Genomic DNA, 17,792 nt, shown 5'->3' with positions numbered 1-17,792 from the left:
AAAGATTTTCCCAAATCTTTGGCCTACTAGAAGAACTTTCTAACATTCAGTGTGAGCTTTGAGAATGTCATCAGCTGTCTCTTGAGGTAGAAAGCTCCCTGTCACTGGAAATATTTAAAGCAAACTATGTACATAATTGCTTCTGAGCATGTTGTATAGAAAATTAATTTTTCATAGTGACATCAGCAAGATGATGGACTAGAAGCTCCCAATGCTCTTCCCCTCCCCCACAAAAACAACAAATAAACAACTACATGCCATCTAGAATATTCTGGAGTTGAAAGAGCTCCAGAATACAACAAAAAAAGCTGCAGAAACTCATGGAGCACAGAGACAGAATGGTCACATAGAAAAGTGTAGTAAGCAGTTTAACTTCATTGCCCCATCCCTCAGTCTGACAGAGCTTGGGGCCAAGAGGAACCCCCTTGGCCTGACCTCTCCCAACAAGTGGAAAGAAGAGCAGGAGGACTTCAGTAGCCTACATCATTGCTGTGGACACAAGCATCTTTCAACATGGTGGTGCCCTGAATTCTTCATTGCCATTGAATCCAGGTGATGTAGCTGCCTGGAACCCAAACTGCTGCGACCACTCCCTAGAAAGAGGTACTGCAGCATCCCCTCCCAGAGAAGCTGCCACCACTGCACCCTCACTGGGAAAGTGCTGATGCATCCCTCCAATCAAAGCTGACACCACTGCATCCTGCTCCCCCTGCCAGAGTCACAGTCCTCCCGTCTGAAAGCATGTACACACCCTGGACCCCAGTTCCATGGCTGTTCAGCACACACCCATGCCTCACATACTAAGGCTACCATCATGGTGAACACACCTGCCCACCAGCCCCAGGTACCAAAGTTGTTCTAGATGCTCCTGAGCTCCAACCCTGGTACCATGGCCACTTTGCAGGTGCCCACTCCCCAGACACCAACACTATTGCCTCCACAAATGTGTCTGTGCCCCTGATCCTGGCATCATTGCTACCACATGTGTAACTGTGTGCTGGACCCAGCAACAAGAGGGATCCCCTTGGCAATGACTTCCTCCTGTGGAGGAAAAGGAGAACAGGAGGACCAAGCAGTCTTCACCAGCAAGGAACACAATAGCCCTTACCATCACTATGTAAACTCACAACCTTTGTCACTGAGGTCCTCTGCAGTTTTTGCTGACACTGACCTCAGCTGATGGAGCTCTATAAGGACTATGCCTCTGTGCCCTCCCTGAAGCCAGAACCACTGCTGCACACCCTGGAGCTGGAGTCACCATATCCAAACCAGTTGACACTCTCACACCCACCTATAGGTAAAAGTCTTTACCCCTGAAGACAGTTCATAAAGTCCTGAAAAGGCAATTGCTCCCTCAAATGTGCAGACATCAACACAAGACTACCAGAAACACACAAAAAAATCAAGGAAACATGACATCACCAAAGAATAACAATAATTTTCCAATAACTGATCTAAAAGAAATAGAGATCTATGAATTTCCTGGAAGTGAATTCAAAATAATTGTTTTAAGGAAGTTCAGTGAGCTATAAGAGAACATAGATGGACAACTCAATGAAACCAGGAAAGCAATACCTGAAAAAATGAGAGGTTCAACAATAAGACAGAAATCATAAAAAAGAACCAAACAGAAATTCTGGAGCTGCAGAATACAGTGAATGAAATGAAGAAATGCAAAAGGGAGTTTCAACAGCAGACTTGATCAAGCAGAAGAAAGAATCTGAAAACAGGTCATTTGAAATTATCTAGTTAGAGAAGAAAAAGAAGAATGAAAAAGTGTGAAAGAAAGCAAACCTATATATACATTATGGGAGACCCAGAAGGAGAAGAGCGAGAAAGAAAGGGGCAGAAAGCTATTTAAAGAAATAATGGTTAAAAACTTTCCAAATCTTGAGAGGGAAATGGACATCCAGATTCATGAAGCTCAAAAATTTCCAAACAATATCAACCCAAAGAAGACTACACTGAGACACAATATAATCAGATTGTCAAAAGTCAAGGACAAAGAGAGAATTCTGAAAGCATCAAGAGAAAATTAGCTCATCACATGTAAGGGAACCCCCATAAGACTATAAGCAGTTTTCTCAACAGAAACCTTGCAGGTCAGGAAAGAGTGAGATGATGTAATCCAAGTATTGAAAGAAAAAAACTTACATCTGAGAATACTATACCTGGCAAAATTATCCTTTAAAATGAAGGACAGATAAAGTCTTTCCCAGACAAACAGAAACTGAGGGAATTTGTCACCACTAGACCTACCTTACAAGAAATGCTCAAGGGAGTTCTTCAAATTGAAATTAAAAAAAACATGCTAAACAGCAACATGAAAGTATAAATCTCACAGGTAAAGGTAAATATATAGACATATACAGATTAATGAAGTTCTTCTCCACTCTTTATTCTGGCATTGATAATCCTCCACAATCAGGCCCCATCTACCTCTTCAGACATATTTAAACTTTCCCAAACTCTTCTGGTCAAATGGAGTCCCCATTTTACTCTATTCCAAAAAGGTTCTGTTTTGTTACTTAGCTTTTCCTTATACCAAGTCCCCTGCTCAGGACTTCCTCCTGCCCCTAATCCCCTACCACCAATAAAATCCTATTCATCTTTCAAGGTCAGTCTCAAATCTCTCCTCTATTAACTCTTCCTAGGGGACTCCAGACCATATTAATCTCTTCCTCCCCTGAACTTCCATATCACTATACTGTCTGTTTCATTCATCTGGCAATCAAGCATCTGCCTTGTAACATCTTTGAAAACTTATTTGTCTCGAATATTTTCATTTAACTGTTTCTTTGGTGTGTATCTTATCTCCCCAACTATCTAAAAAGCTCATTGAGATCAGGAACCAAGGCTACACCTTCTTTTCAACTCTCTATGGAACAGAACTGGGCACCTAGTAGGGGCTCACTTCTTAATGTGTACTGACTGGTTTTAGATAGGTTACCCCATTACTTCGTAGTGACTTTAGTAGTCCACTAAGTCCATGATTAACCTTTTTTCACCCCGTGTCAGGCATTGACAGCTGATAAGGTGCATATGAGAGAAAGCATATTTGACTCTTCAAGCCTCAAGCAGGACAAATTGCTAAGATGCAGGTAGTGAGATATTTTACTATTGGTTAAAAGTGTTCCTTAATAGATCTAGGTCCCTGGAGCAGCTCCACAGAGGTTGTGATTATAAACTGAAATTCACAACTCTTTCAAGAGAGTTAACAGGCAGATTTTTTTCCTTTCTAGTTTGTGCTGGGTAGTCAACAAGAAGGTGTTTAATTCAGTTGAGTCAGGAATGGCACATCAATGCTCTGATGGCTTTCTCTAGAAGTTCTTGCATTCCTGGACTGATAATTAAAATTCAAGATCTTCTATGTGACCTTTTATGACAAATTGAAATTGAGAAGTCCTCCAGTGTGGGTAGAGATAAGCCAAGGAAATGAAAGAGATTGGTCTACAGGGGTGAGAATAGGAGAGGAGTGTGGAAATCATAACTTTTTGTGGCTACCTTTAATGCTGAGTCATAGTGACTGTATTGGGGGTGGGCAGGAGGGACAGGATGTGCTTCTCCATTAGGAAAAGAAGAAGAAAATAACAAAGGAGTGAAATGCTGAGTGCTAAGTCATGTAAAGACCATCATCAGATTCTAAGCAAAGAAGCTCTCAATTAAGCATTTACAATGTGGGACCAGGAGAGGTCTCAATGATATGTGGAGACGTACCTAGTCCCTAGTTCAGTCAACTTGTCATATACTCATAGCCATGAGTAGTAGAATGAATAGTTATGAAAGTAAGTGGTCAAAAGCCTGAGAAGTCCTAGGGGAGTGAGGACAGATGTTTTTTCTCCATGGCATTGTTTTTATATATAAAACCCATTATTACCCATTATTTTACACTGCTCCACCCCAAATGTTTATAAAAATCCTCTACCCTTTGCTAGTTACTTAAGACATCAGGTTCTTTTTAAGGGTGGATTCATCTTCCCCTTTATCTCTAAGACCTTCACAGCAGAACTTTGCTTTAGGATGAACCATGTATCATTCTCTTTCTAAATCCTGGCTCCAAGATTACCTTCAGATTCATTTATTCATTCAAAAAATATTTATTGAGCCTCTACTGTGTGGCAGACACTGTGCTAAGTAAATAAATGACAAAATCCCTCCCCTCTTGAAACTTACATAACTTGTATTGCTAAGGAGAAAAGGAAGCCTGCCATTCTTTGGGGAGGACTGCTCCTTGCTTTTCCCTCTACATTTCCTTTGTTGTAGATGGTACACAGAGAGGCAGAATGGCATAATGGTTAAGGACATAGGCTTTGGAGTCACACAGCCTGGGTCCAAATCTTGGCTTTGCTACTGAGTAATTATTTCATCTTGGTCTGGTTCCTTCTCTTTTTTGAGCCTCAATTTCCTTAGCTGTTACTGTAGTCACTCAGCAGACCCAAGTGAAGACTGCTGATTGCAGCTAAGCTAACAGAAGAACATCTAAGTTAGCTGCTCACGTACATCTTGAGTGCCTCATACATTGAGCATACAGTGACATCTACATATCAAGTGGATGTGTACAGAGGTATCTAAACCACATACTTACTTAACATGTTGGCCCATCTCCCCACAAAACATTTCCTGGTACCCACCCATTAACCCAACTGACAAGGTTTGAGTCTAAGTGAATTACTCCTATTTATAAACAGGTTTCCTAATGATATCCACCCACATTTCCTGGTACCCACCCATAACCCAACTGACAAGGTTTGAGTCTAAGTGAATTACTCCTATTTATAAACAGGTTTCCTAATGATATCCACCCACAATTCCTGACCAGATTGTATCTGCTTCCATCTTATTAGTTCCCTGTTGGAAAGGTAGCTTAGCTAATGCAATCAATTAAGTGTTTACCCGTGAGAGTTGTGTAGATTCTCTATTATTTCCCTTACCTTACGAATTTCTCCCTGTTGCACGGTTTTTATGACGTTAATCCATTCTTCCATATCTTTCCGGTTGGGTGCAGCCAGTGTAACTTTTCGTTGTGGTGTGATCACCTACACAAAAACACATTATTAGCTGGTTCCCACTCCAAAACTTTGCCCCCAAACAAAGCCTTTGAACTCTCCAAGAAACTAGACAGATCTACTAAGCACATCCCAAGCCATTTCTTAAATATAAGACAGAAGCTCCCAGAGCCACTCACAGTTCCTTAGATAACCACCTCAACTAATAATAATGGTAATAATAATAAACAATATTTTAATGGCACTTACTACGTACTGGGCATTGTTCTATTGTACTTTATGTATATTGTTTATTTCAATCTTCCTTACAACCCCTTGATCTGGGCATTATTATTTTTCCCACTTAATAGGATATTTTTCCATGGCAAAGGGAGTTAAATGACTTGCCCACGTCCACCTAGCAGGTAAAAAGCTAAGCCAGAATTCGAACCTAGATTCTTTGGCTCCAGCACACATGCTCTTAAACACTAAGCCATGCACCCATCTGTTAGTCAAATGAGGTTGTGTGAAAATCCTACTTGCTTACTGCTGCTCTATCTACTTGAAAAGGGTGAAAGGGTGTATTTTTCATCAGGGTGTGCCTCTTTCTGTTTGAGGGGAGAGTGAGAATGGAGTGGGGAAACTACAAATCCAGTTTCTTTCTTTCTTATGGTCTGGGACAACCTGAAGAGGATTTTACTATCATCTCTCTTAATCCTGCATGGTGCAAAAACCTTTCAGGAACAATGAGAAAGCCATGCTGAGGGTCTAGCAGAGGTAGGCCATGATCAGGGCTTCATCTTCTCACAGAGGACAGGAGGGAGCATGGATAGCTGTAGCATCAGTCATTGCTTCAATGGCCCTACTTGCCTTCACTACCAGCGGCCCCCACCCCAAGCCCAAATCTTGGAGCTAGAGCTTACCACACCAACAAGCAACTTCTTTCTCCTTGTGCATGTGTCTGTGATAAATGGCAATAGGAACTAGTGGGAATTGTGACAATAGATAGCCGCTCCTTTGGTCCAAACCCATTCTTGTGTGGGGCTGATGAATAGTGCCTCTGTGTTTTAATTAGGCTAAGGGGCAACCTAACCCTTGGAATTTCTTTGTAGAATGGAGACCAAAAACATTATCTTGCATGTTCATCACCCAAAGGTTAAGATTTTTGGGACTGGGTCAACAGAAACCTCAGCTTTGTCCTGGGTCAGTATGATGTAATAAGAGAGAAATGAGAGCAGGATCTTCCTCTTATATCCAACTGCTCTCCCTTCAAAGGAGAATAGACTGTGGACCAGCCATGGAATCAGGGTATTGGGCCCATAGCTCTTTAGTCTGCTAAGTACCACTCTCTACCTGCCTGAAGAGGAACCCTGGTCTCCATAACCCACCACTGAGGCTGAGAAAAAGCATTTCTGGGAGGAGGTGGGTAGGAGGATTCCTGGGCCAATGGACTTGCTATTTTTCAGTGAGCTTTCTATTCTGGATTTACGTGAATGACCAAAGCCTTATGACATTTCAGCAGTGACAAGCCCTTAAATACTTCCCTAGAAAATCCTCTGCTTTCCTTGAAGTACTCTCATCAGTAATCTCAGCATAGGATAGCTTTCAATTTGGATTTACGTTCTTACCTATTTCATCAAAGGAGAGAATGTCATGTAGTTTGATTATCCTGATATATTCTACAACATATTGGCAGTCTCTTGAAAGCCTCCCAATGACACTCATTTAAATTATCTTCACCAGGAGGATTGATTTTTGTAATAGTCACTCCTCCCGCCCCAAAATCAGCTCAGCTTTATATCAGGCTGGTAGTAGGGAACAGGGCCATCACTTTTTTTCCCATCAGTGGGCTGGTAGAAAATATTCACATGAATAATCTTTAGCATTCATTTGCAATGCTACTTTAAGTGGATTTCCATACGCACTTTGGGATCAAAGGAAACTTGAGAAATCTGAACTCTAAAGAGGCAACAGGTGGTTATGGCAACCCCTCCTCCCAACTAGCTCCCACCCCTGGCCATTCAGTCATTCCTAATCTTACTTACGCAAAAACTGTGGCAAAGGTTTCTACAGCTGCTTTCTGCCAAGGCAACTTGAGACAGGTCAATTGTTTCAAAGCGTGCAAACTGGAAAGGTATAAGAGGGAGAGGGAAAAGGAACCATCTGGTTAATAAGGCAAAGAGACACTAAAAGGTAAACACACACACACACACACATGCACACTATTAGGCATTTTTGGCAGTCATGATCCCATTATTTCTTTGGCTTGAGCTGGGATTTATTTAGCATCATGGTTTTTATTGATATATCATGGGACAAACAAAAAACAAACCAAACTAAACCAAAAACACAACTCTTCCCAAAACTTTTATGTGGATTTATAGGAAGGCTTAGGTAGTTCAGCTACCTAAAGGTTTACGCTGGAGAAGATAATGGGATATGGTCTATCTAGGGGCCTAGTGGAGCAGGTAAGGGTTAGCCACCTTAATGCTTGCCAACATGTTGGCCCATCTCCCCACAAAACATTTCCTGGTACCCACCCATTAACCCAACTGACAAGAATATATATATATTCTCTTACCGCAGGATGGTGTGCAAAGCAGAGCCTTTGTCCTCGAACCAGAAAATATCTGAGTTTCCACCTCTTGAAGGAGTTACAGTTCTTCAGCAGAGGTCCTTCCTTCAGTATTTTCTGAAAGATAGCAGCATAGTGTTGAGTAATTAGATCAATTTGCAAGACCATATCACTTGTCCTCTCATTTGAGAAGATCAGATATCTGGAAAGCTTTCTGTCACATATCTGAGGAATGGCTCAAGGTCCAGGCAAGAAGACGAGGAAGTTAGTTCAATCAGAAAGGGTATTGGTTACCCTTGGATAACACATTCAGGATGATATAGGCTCTAAGTTTCTAAGGATACATGGCCCAAGAACCATGGAGAACATTGCCATTGGTGGTGGGAGGTGGGAAGGAGGGACGGAGCACATAAATATAAGAACTACATTCCTAGGGAAGAACAAATGGTCGGGAAAGAGGCTGAATTCAGTAAAGGCAGATTTTCTGGAAGTCTCCAGATTGTAGGCCTGGACAGGGCCTTCCTCTCTGCTCTTTTAGAGTGTTCCTTTTAGAACGTTAAGTTGGATCACATTCCTTCCCTGCTCACAAGCCTCCAATGGATTCCCAACACTTTTAGAACCAAATCCCAAGTCTTTACCATGGCCTTCAAGGGATTCATGATCTGGTGAGAGCAAAAAGGACACCAAAAAGGAACTACCATTTGATTACTTTCTTTACATATCTCATAGTCTGACCAACTGATTTTTCAGTTACTTGTCAGATAGACTGACTCTAACCAAGCATAGAGTCTACTTACCACTGTTACAATTGGGGAGGTTCTCAGTTACATTTATATAATACAAATCAATATGCAAGTCTACCATTTGGGAGAAGTACTCAAACCCACCAAGGTGGAACAAAGCCCATGCTGAATGGACGAAGAGACAGACGTTAAGTCATCGGATCAAAGCTCTACCATGAATTCCATCCAACATCTAAATTAGAATTCACCATTTGGTGGTTGTGGAAGTGTTTTATTTGGCCCATCTGATGTTTTTTCAGTTTTTAATTAGTTCATAATATTTAAAAGGCAGAAATTTTCAAATAAAAATCCAAGTTTCCATTTTTTTAAAAAATCAGAACAGCTGGTAACAGTGGACCTATCTTCTCACATGGCAACAATCTGCTGGAACAGAGTAGCAGCTGCTCCCTTCAGATGGGGCACCGGACTCCAGCAGGTATTTAAGTTTGGAACCCTGTCTGAACAATCTTTTGCTACTCCCATTCTCCCAAATATACACACATCTATTACATTACCTGTTCAATTATTTAACCAGTAAGTTAGTACCAATGGACAGAACCTCTGTATGTCAATTGAAACGTAGTTCATAGCATTCAAAGTTTACGTGAATTGTCTTGATAACTTATGGGAGTTTCAAGGTTATTGTACCACCCTCGATATGTTTACAAAAGAATGGTGCCAAGGAGTCAAGACAAGAAATCAATAAGATCTTGTGGGAAAGTTGAAGGTGGCATGGAGACTGAGAAATTACATTTAAATTGTTGAAATTGAGTCATCAATGAGAAAACAACTCTTGTGTAGACACTGTGATTACATCACTCTTTCCGTTCTCTGGTCAGATAGCCTATGGAATACACTCTCACTTATGGTGTTTGGTATTCTTTATCCAACCTTCTCACCTTTATGCCATATATTCTTCTACACTAAGTCTTCATGAGACCTAGACAGTCATATTTACCCCTTTCTGCTAAAGACTTAAGTTCAAAATTTTAACTGCTCCAACTTTGTACAACTGAAGCCACACCCATTCTGCCCCTTTCCCAAGTTATTCTACTTTGTCAATTACTAAACGCTTCCATTGTTCTTATTTTATCATGTATAGTATCCCTTGTAATAGCCCATTTACAGTTTTTGGCTGAATATTTTACCCTTCCTTCTATTTTCAGTTTAAAACCTCCCTTCAACTATTTTTTCTTACCCTTGCTGCCATGCCTAGCTCTCTTCTTTCAGGAGTAGGATGATGGGGTGAGGTGGCAATGATGAAACAAGGAAGAGGATTTGTTTCTCCAGAAGATTCCCACAACCCTGGGCCTTCTGGTTCCTTCAGAAAATTCCCATACCCTGTTCATTTGACATACTAAAGTAAGTAGAATTCAGCCTCTTCTCCCCAGCTACTTCCTTCTGTCAACCCGTAGTAATGAGCACTATTTAATTCCCCTTCCTGGTACTTAAGAAATGTTCCCTTTTCTTCCCTTACTTGTGCCCTGCTAATAAATAACATCCTGTTATCCATCTAAGGACACAGCAAACCAATTAATTAATTAGTTAATTAATCCATTAATCTGAGGACACAGCAAGTCATCAAAACCTTCAGTTCCCATTCCATGAACTCAGCATTTGTCACAGTCAAGAAAACAAAGACTTCATGGTGCATCTATAATTGGATAGAGTGCTTCATTTGTATTTTCTGAGCTTCTACTACTGACTCTATCTTTTGCTAGGCCCTTCAGGGCAGCTAAAGAAGTTACAGGCATATTCCCTGTCACAAAGATATGGAGATATGGACAGTGGGAGTGGAGAGGGAGGGAGACAAACACGAGGTTATGTGAGCTCAGAGAACCATTTGAAAAAGCCCTGGGTCTTCCCTGGTGGCGCAGTGGCTGAGTCTGCCTACCGATGCAGGGGACACGGGTTAGAGCCCTGGTCTGGGAAGACCCCACATGCCGTGGAGCAACTAGGCCCGTGAGCCACAACTACTGAGCCTGCGGGTCTGGAGCCTGTGCTCCGCAACAAGAGAGGCCGTGATAGTGAGAGGCCCGTGCACCGCGATGAAGAGTGGCCCCCACTTGCCGCAACTGGAGAAAGCCCTTGCACAGAAACGAAGACCCAACACAACCAGAAATAAATAAATAAATAAATAAATAAATAAAAGCAAAAAAAGCCCTGGGAGCTTCATGTTCATTGTGCTAAATGTTTACCTTCTGGTTCAAATGAGAGGTTCCACTAAGACAGTGGCTATCCACTCACACATCCTGCCATTGGGTACACCAGCCAAATCACAATTATCTCCTCTCCTTTCCATGATATTAAACTGGTTGCTTTGTATGCACTAGCTTTAAGTGCAGGACTGTCTACTCAATGCCCATAGAAGGCTAGCTGGTAACAGAAGTCAACAACCTAGCAGGGGAACTGAGGAGCCCAAGCCCAGCTGCTGCTAAGTTCTAGGTGATTGTGATTGAATGCTGACTGGTGTTACCAGTTCATTCCATTTTTCAAGACAAGCTGGCAATCCAAGTGAAAATTTGTGTGAAGTTTTGGAATATGGAAATACTAGCTACTAATTAAATTAAAACAACAAAAAACTTGTGAGGGCCAAACAGAACATGGATGAGGCCAAAATCTGCCCATAGGCAACCAATTTGCAATTTCTGAACTATAACTACTGTGAATTTCTCAAGATGACAAAGTGAGTGAGTGGTAGGTATTCCTGGCGATAGAAGAGGTTGCAGTGTATGAGTTCAGAGTTTGTGTGCGAGGAGCCTGTACATGTGAGATATATATTACCAAGTTGGTAGCAGATAACTTTATTTATGTATTGGAGGGAGAAAGGTTAGAAGACAATATAAGAGTTTCTTAAGTTCTAAACACAGGCTCTATATTGTCAACTCTGAACTTCTACAAATGTCCTGGGTTGGGAGAAGGTAAAGTTCCTGTAGTTTCTTTCCCTTTAAACTCTGTCCCCCTTTGGGAGATGTTTCTAAATAAACCATGGTTTACTTAAAAACCCAACAAGCATCCCCTGGAAGCCAGTTTAAACAAGCAGAAGCTAAAAATCACTCAATCAATATATTACCTCAAGTCAAGAAAATATGCATGCAAATGAACCTTTACCTGCCTAGGGTCACTAAGCTTAACAAGGACATGAGACAAAAATTGGAAGAGACAAACAAACAAACAAATACATCCTGTAAAGTGAGGCATTAGTAGAAGAGCCCTCGCCTATCCTGTAACAGGATTTTCACAGTGCTTTCCAGTTCCTGGTTTCTTGCAGATAACATCATTTCATTGACTCCTTGCCACAACCATGTGGAGTGTTACTTCCAATTTCTAGATCAGTAGTTCTCCTGTTTCTTTAAAGTGACTGTCCAAGAATAACTAGAAGAGTAAGGAGAATTCACATGTATACAGCACTTTGGAATGGATAAAGTGCTTTTACTTTTGTTATTGAATCTTCCAAGCACCCCTCTGAAGTAGGTAGTGAAAGGCATCTAACTCAGTTCTGTCCTGTGAAAGACACCCTGAACTCCGGTTTCTTTAAGTGGCATATATATATATATATATATATATATATATATATGTATATATATGTTTTTTTTTCTTCTGGATGCTTTGGGTCTTCGTTGCTGCACGTGGGCTTTCTCTAGTTGTGGCAAGCGGGGGCTACTTTTCATTGCGGGCTTCTCATAGCAGTGGCTTCTCTTGTTGCAGAGCACGGGCTCTAGGTGCGTGGGCTTCAGTAGTTGTGGCACACGGGCTCAGGAGTTGTGGCTCACGGGCTCTAGAGCTCAGGCTCAGTAGTTGTGGTGCACGGGCTTAGTTACTCCACGGCATGTGGGATCTTCCCAGACCAGGGCTCGAACCTGTGTCCCCTGAATTGGCAGGTGGATTCTTAACCACTGTGCCACCAGGGAATTCCCAGTGGCTTATATTTTTATTTCTAAGACATTATCAACATATTTGACATTTTTCCTCTCAAGTAAGATTGTCAATGTTTGACATTTTTAAGATTTTGCAGCATCTTGGGGCTACAATATTTGTCAGAAGAATGCATCTCCAGTGTTATTATGGAAGGCAATGAGGAACGGGATTCTATACGGGAATTGTTTTTTGGTGGCCAAGTTTACAGGCACACAGCTAGTTCATAAAATGAGGCACACCTGTAACCCTCTTGGTCCAAGCTGTCACATTCCTGTAGCAATATTTGTGATGCTGCAGATAGGAAGAAGTTAGGAAGGGTCATTGGATCCTTGTACATACTGAAATGCCACGTGACCCACCTAATGCTTCTTAAACCAGAGCATATTGCAGGCAGTTCTATGTGATATTAAAATCCGTCTCTAAAACTCTCAAGGCTGGAAGTTTAGTAGTGGGAGTGAGTGTGGTGCTGAATTCAATCACCACAGTCATCAACTGACTTCATTCAAATCCAAGAGCACGGGATTTATCGAGGCATAGTTCATTCAGGTCTTGAGTACAGCGTTCACACAAAATGTCTTTGCCTAACCTGTGGCAGCTCTTGCAGAGAAAGCAGTTTCTTTTTGCATCATCTTTAATAAGCCAATCCCCCAATTCATCATTCCCAGAAACTCCTGCACTCTGGTACCAGTGATCTCTCTCCCCAGTGCTCTGCAACTCAGCATGTACAAATTAATTGCCAACAGTGATGGTAAGCATTTCCCTTGCTCCATATTTATAAAATATATTCTATAGAATATCTCAACAGGGTCTATAAAGCAGTCCAATTGCCTATATATAATTAACACCTGCCTGCTGCTTAATTGGGAAAGGGCAAGTACAGCTGCTTCTATGACCTTTTCCTGTGCTCCTCTGAAATCCCCCAAAGCTTCTACTATCTGCTAGGTCTGTTTTTCTGTGGCTCGGTGGGTTTTTGATGTATGAGGCTTTGGAGGATTCTCTTACCCTTTCCTAGCAAAAGAAGCCCCTATTACATAGCCAAATTGAATTCCACCCCCACCCAATCAAAAAGTAAGCAAGCATCATAACATACACCACTACCTGTTATTAGCTGGCTGCTCTGCTGTTTTACTTTCTCATGCGGCTCTTGGGAGGGAGGCTGGATCAAGTTGGGATGAGTAGGTTATTATTCCTCCAGTGAAAACCAGACTTCCACTATGAGCACAGCTAGAGAAGCCAGCTTTCTGTCTATGGCTCCAAAACCTGGAACATGTATTCTCTTTGCTTTGGGGGCTGGGGTGATGGGAAGAAAGCCATTTCCTAACACAGGACTGCCAAAGTTGATTCAGAGAAACAATGTTTGATTTGGTTAAAATGCAACTATGGGTGCTTTAGGCTTTCAGAAAGGCCAGGCCCTCTGCTTTCCTGAAAGCTTTACATTCCCCAGGGTCCTGTTGACATAGCTGGAGTCAGACAGACTGGCTCCAGCACTTACTAGCTGTGTGACCTTGGGCAAATCACTTAACCTCTCTGAGCCTCAATTTCCTTGTCTGTTAGATGAAAATACCTTGCACAGCATGTGCCTGCTAGCCATTCTATAACTGTGAGTCCCTTGTGGATTGTGGAGGCAAGCACTCCATTCATCTCACTACTGGGAGCTCCCCTCTCTGGCACTAGCAAGCCGGGCTGGCTAAAGACTGAAGCAGAAGAATGAGGAATAGGGTGACAAACTGTCCCAGTTTTCCCAGGACTTTCAGTGCTAAAGCCAGAAGAGTCATGGGCAAACTGAGACCTTTTGTCACCCTAGCACTCAGGTGCTAGGTCTTCCTGCTGCTCATGTCTGCAAGGGCTATAGCTGCAAATCCCTCCCACTGCTTCCTGTGCTAAGGAAGAACTATAGAGCCTCAACCACATCCCTGCTCTCTATGAGTGAAATAAAAGACAGTTGAAAATGATGTTACATTTTTCTCTGACTATGTAAAAACTTTAGCCAGTTCTTCCATATCATTCCAAAGATATTTTATACACATATATTCTTTCTTCACGTAAATCATAACATTCTACGCATGTTTTGTCTCTTGCTTTCTACACTTAATATATCATGGAGCCCTTTCAATATCTGTACATACTGAGCTGCCTCATTTCTTTTTACAGTTGCATAGCATTCTGCTGTATGGATATAATATGATTTATTTAAACAGTTCCCTATTGATGGACAATGGTTTAAAATCTTATTCTATCACAAACAATACTGCAATGACTCTCTGTATATACATGTCATTTTGCATTGGTGTGAGTACATTGATAAGATAAATATCAATGGCTGGTAACTTTAAAACTAGTCCACTGGGACCATAAAGCCTAAAAAGATATGTCTTCTCAAATCTCTCTCCTTTCTTTTTCTGTTATTGGAGTTTCCTAGGAATGGTAAGGACCATTAATTGCTTGCAGATTGGGGAGGAGATGAACAATTTGGACCCAGGCTGACAAACTGCAGAAAGCAGTAACCTGGCTCTTGGTAATTGCCCTGGGACTAGCACCAGCCACAAAGTGGGAAGAGCTTGGCTGAGTCCTTCCAGACCTACACACAGGTTTGAACTGTGCAGCCTTGAACAAGCCATTTCACTGCTAGGAGAGATTATAAGTAACTTGGCTCTGGGTGGGGATACAAGCTTTGGTCTATGTAGTTCAAAGTCTGTGCTCTTGCCACAAAACAGCCTTTTAACTTTCAGAGCTAACCTGACCTTAGCAATGAGTAATCTCCCTCCCCACCCTGTTAAAGATGATGAAAATAGGGCCCCAGAGGGGCTACACTTCAAGTCAAACAGGAAATTTGTGACAGAACCAGTACTGGGCTTCTGGCCACTCTATTTCAGTGATGTGGGGAATCCTCTCTGACCTCCTTCATGTGAGTGGAGGGGCCCTATAACCACAGCCATTGAGTTTGCTCTATATTGGCAGCACTTCCTGGAACAGGTATATAGTTTTGAGGGGCTTCAGAGGAAGAGCATGGAAAGGGGTGCGAGGATACCAGCAGGAACATGGCTTGACTCCAAGACTGGGATCAAGAGGACAGACTGGGTCAGAGCTTTGGAAGTTTGAGAAGAGTGGCTAAGGGGAACGCTTCCTGCAAAAGGTTGGTTTTGCTCTGCAAATGCAGGGAAGATGAAAGGTGTCAACTAGGGGGAGGAGGATTGTTTTTGAGCCTTGGGAGAACCAAAATCTCAGAAGCAGGAAATCCAGTTAAAGGAGTGGTATAAGCAGAAGCTTAGCAGAAGACCCCTGTTGCTACAGCTGCAGTTGCTGCTGCCTAGAAAAGGAAGTTCTGTGGTCACACAAAGTCCCTAAAGGAAAGATATCATGGAATTTTGGACACGGGTCTTCAGCTTAACCAAGGTCACAGAGGCCAGGACAGCAACTATCATATCTAGTGTCACTGAATTACAAGGAATGACAAAACATGCCTGCTTCCAACTGCTTTCTTCCCCATCCTTTCACCTGACCATCAGCAGCCAGAGATGGATAGGTTCTTTTAATATCCTGTGGATGTTTCTTCTCTCAGAGACACTCCCCCCATTGCTTCTAGCCCTTGGGTCCCACCACCAAGCCACATGCCTTCTTTATCCTAACCACCTTCTGTGAGACCAGTGGCTCCTGTTCAGACTCTGGCGATGTCCTCATAGAAGCAGCCAAGGCAGCATCTTCTCTAAGTTTCTTTTCAATTATCCCACTCCAGAGGAAGAGAGTTGTTCCTGGATGACAAATCTCTGCTATTTGCTCTTGCTTTACATTCATTATCTCATTTAATGCCCACAGAAACAGTCCTGTTGTGGAGGTGGAGAAGTTGAGGAGAGGTTAAGTGATTAGTTCTAAGTCACAGTGAGTGGCAGAGATGGGGTTTAAAGCCAGGTCTGTTTGACTCTACTGCCTCTCCCCTCCAAATCCTAAGCATCTAAAGGATGATGTCATAATGATCTGGCTTGGGTGTCAGGTCCAACCTGAGGATCACTTCAGTCCACTTATTTCTTCCCCTAGGGGCCACAATTTCACCTAGGAGGAAAAGCCATGGACAGTAATATCTGCAGATTTCCCACTTGTTTAGCTGAGAGAGACCATGTACTACAAATTATTTCACAAAGGGGAGGAAAAAAACTGTTTTTTGGAGAAAGGCCTGAAATGTCATAATCCCATATTTTGCATATTTTGATACTTTGTGACAATATGCTGGACCGTCTAGGAGCTCCTAAACGTGGGAACTTCAGCCTTTAGAGGTATTTTTAAATGTTTGCAACCTAAGGCCAAAATGAACCTTGCAAGTATGCAAATATGTAGTTCATTTGGCTACAACTCACTCTAAGAGCAAAGCAATGAAGACTCAATTGGTGCTTCCTGTGCTTTGGTCTTTAGAACTACCTCTTTCCAATCATGGCTTCAAGTGCCTATAATAAAGTAGGCGTGGTGAGCCCATATCACCTAACCACATGTTCTTAGGGAGTTGGGGACATTGCCTTATTGCCAAACTGGCCCCATGCAGATAGCTATCTGAAGATGCACACAGGATCTAAAACTACATTCACTAACAGGTCCTCTGGGGATGAAGTGGTTAGATAATAAACAGGGGATGTGTGACTTTTCATTTTTTTCTCAGCCTTATGAACTGGTGTTGACAAGAATCATGAAGTTGGAAGACAGAAACTGATGCTAGAACCAGTTGGTTTCCTTGCTTCTTGCAGCAATAGTAGTCTAGGGAAGATTAAATTCAGTAATTCACTAGTGGTTTTGTGTTGGGGGGAATGGGCAACCTGTGTGCATGCGGTGTGTGTGTGTGCTTGCCCAATTTGCCCCATTAGTGGTAGGTGAGAGCAGGAGCAAGGTCTCAGGTAAGGACACCTCAGGGGTAGGAAGAGCTTGGGGGCAGGGTGAGGGACAGACCCATGGGAGACTCTACCCAATGCCTAAAGCTATGGATAGCCTTGCTGCCTCTGAGCAGAGGACTGTCCCTGGCTGAACAAAATTGCCTCATGTGGAGGAAAGAGGGTATGAGGTATGGTAATTTGACAGCCCACAAAACCTGGAGGGAAAATGGAGGAAAGAGCTGTGATTGCAGGAGACACTAATCTGTCAAGGAGGAAACTATGTTGTGGGCCTTGGTTATAGAGAAATTACTGGCCAGGTAACAAAGTTGAAAAACTGTGCCAGTTGGTAAAAGGAGGCCACCAGGGATAAGCTTTCTTGAGTAGTAGTAGCAGTAGTAATAGTAGTAGTAATATGAATTACTAACAGTTGGTGAGTCTTCACTATGTAGGAAGAACTGTGTTAAATCATGTTACATGGGGTATGTCATTTGAGCCCAATAACAATTCTAAAAAGTAGGTGCCATAACAACCTTCACGTTATAGATTGAGAAACTGAGGCTTAGAGAGATTAGGTAACTTCCCTTAATAGGTTAATAAATGGCAGAGCTAATATCTCTCTTGGATTTTACAGGACATGGAAGACCAGTTATTCCTTCACTGAAAGAAAAAAAAGTAAGGT

At 42.2% G+C, this 17,792-nt stretch overlaps 1 protein-coding gene across 1 annotated transcript in view; it reads right to left on the bottom strand.

The window, feature by feature from the left end:
- DGKK (diacylglycerol kinase kappa) overlaps nt 1–17,792 on the bottom strand; it is a 160,139-nt gene that overhangs the window by 101,450 nt on the left and 40,897 nt on the right. Inside the window, exons 2-4 of the mRNA XM_060138458.1 lie at nt 7,567–7,677; nt 7,031–7,111; nt 4,932–5,036 (exon numbers count right to left, since the gene is read on the bottom strand). Of these exons, the coding sequence (XP_059994441.1) occupies nt 4,932–5,036; nt 7,031–7,111; nt 7,567–7,677 (297 nt within the window). The remainder of the gene's footprint in view (nt 1–4,931; nt 5,037–7,030; nt 7,112–7,566; nt 7,678–17,792) is intronic.

This window comes from Lagenorhynchus albirostris, chromosome X (genome assembly GCF_949774975.1).
Source record: "Lagenorhynchus albirostris chromosome X, mLagAlb1.1, whole genome shotgun sequence".
Taxonomy (NCBI): domain Eukaryota; kingdom Metazoa; phylum Chordata; class Mammalia; order Artiodactyla; family Delphinidae; genus Lagenorhynchus; species Lagenorhynchus albirostris.
This window is presented reverse-complemented; position numbering and strand designations above follow the sequence as displayed.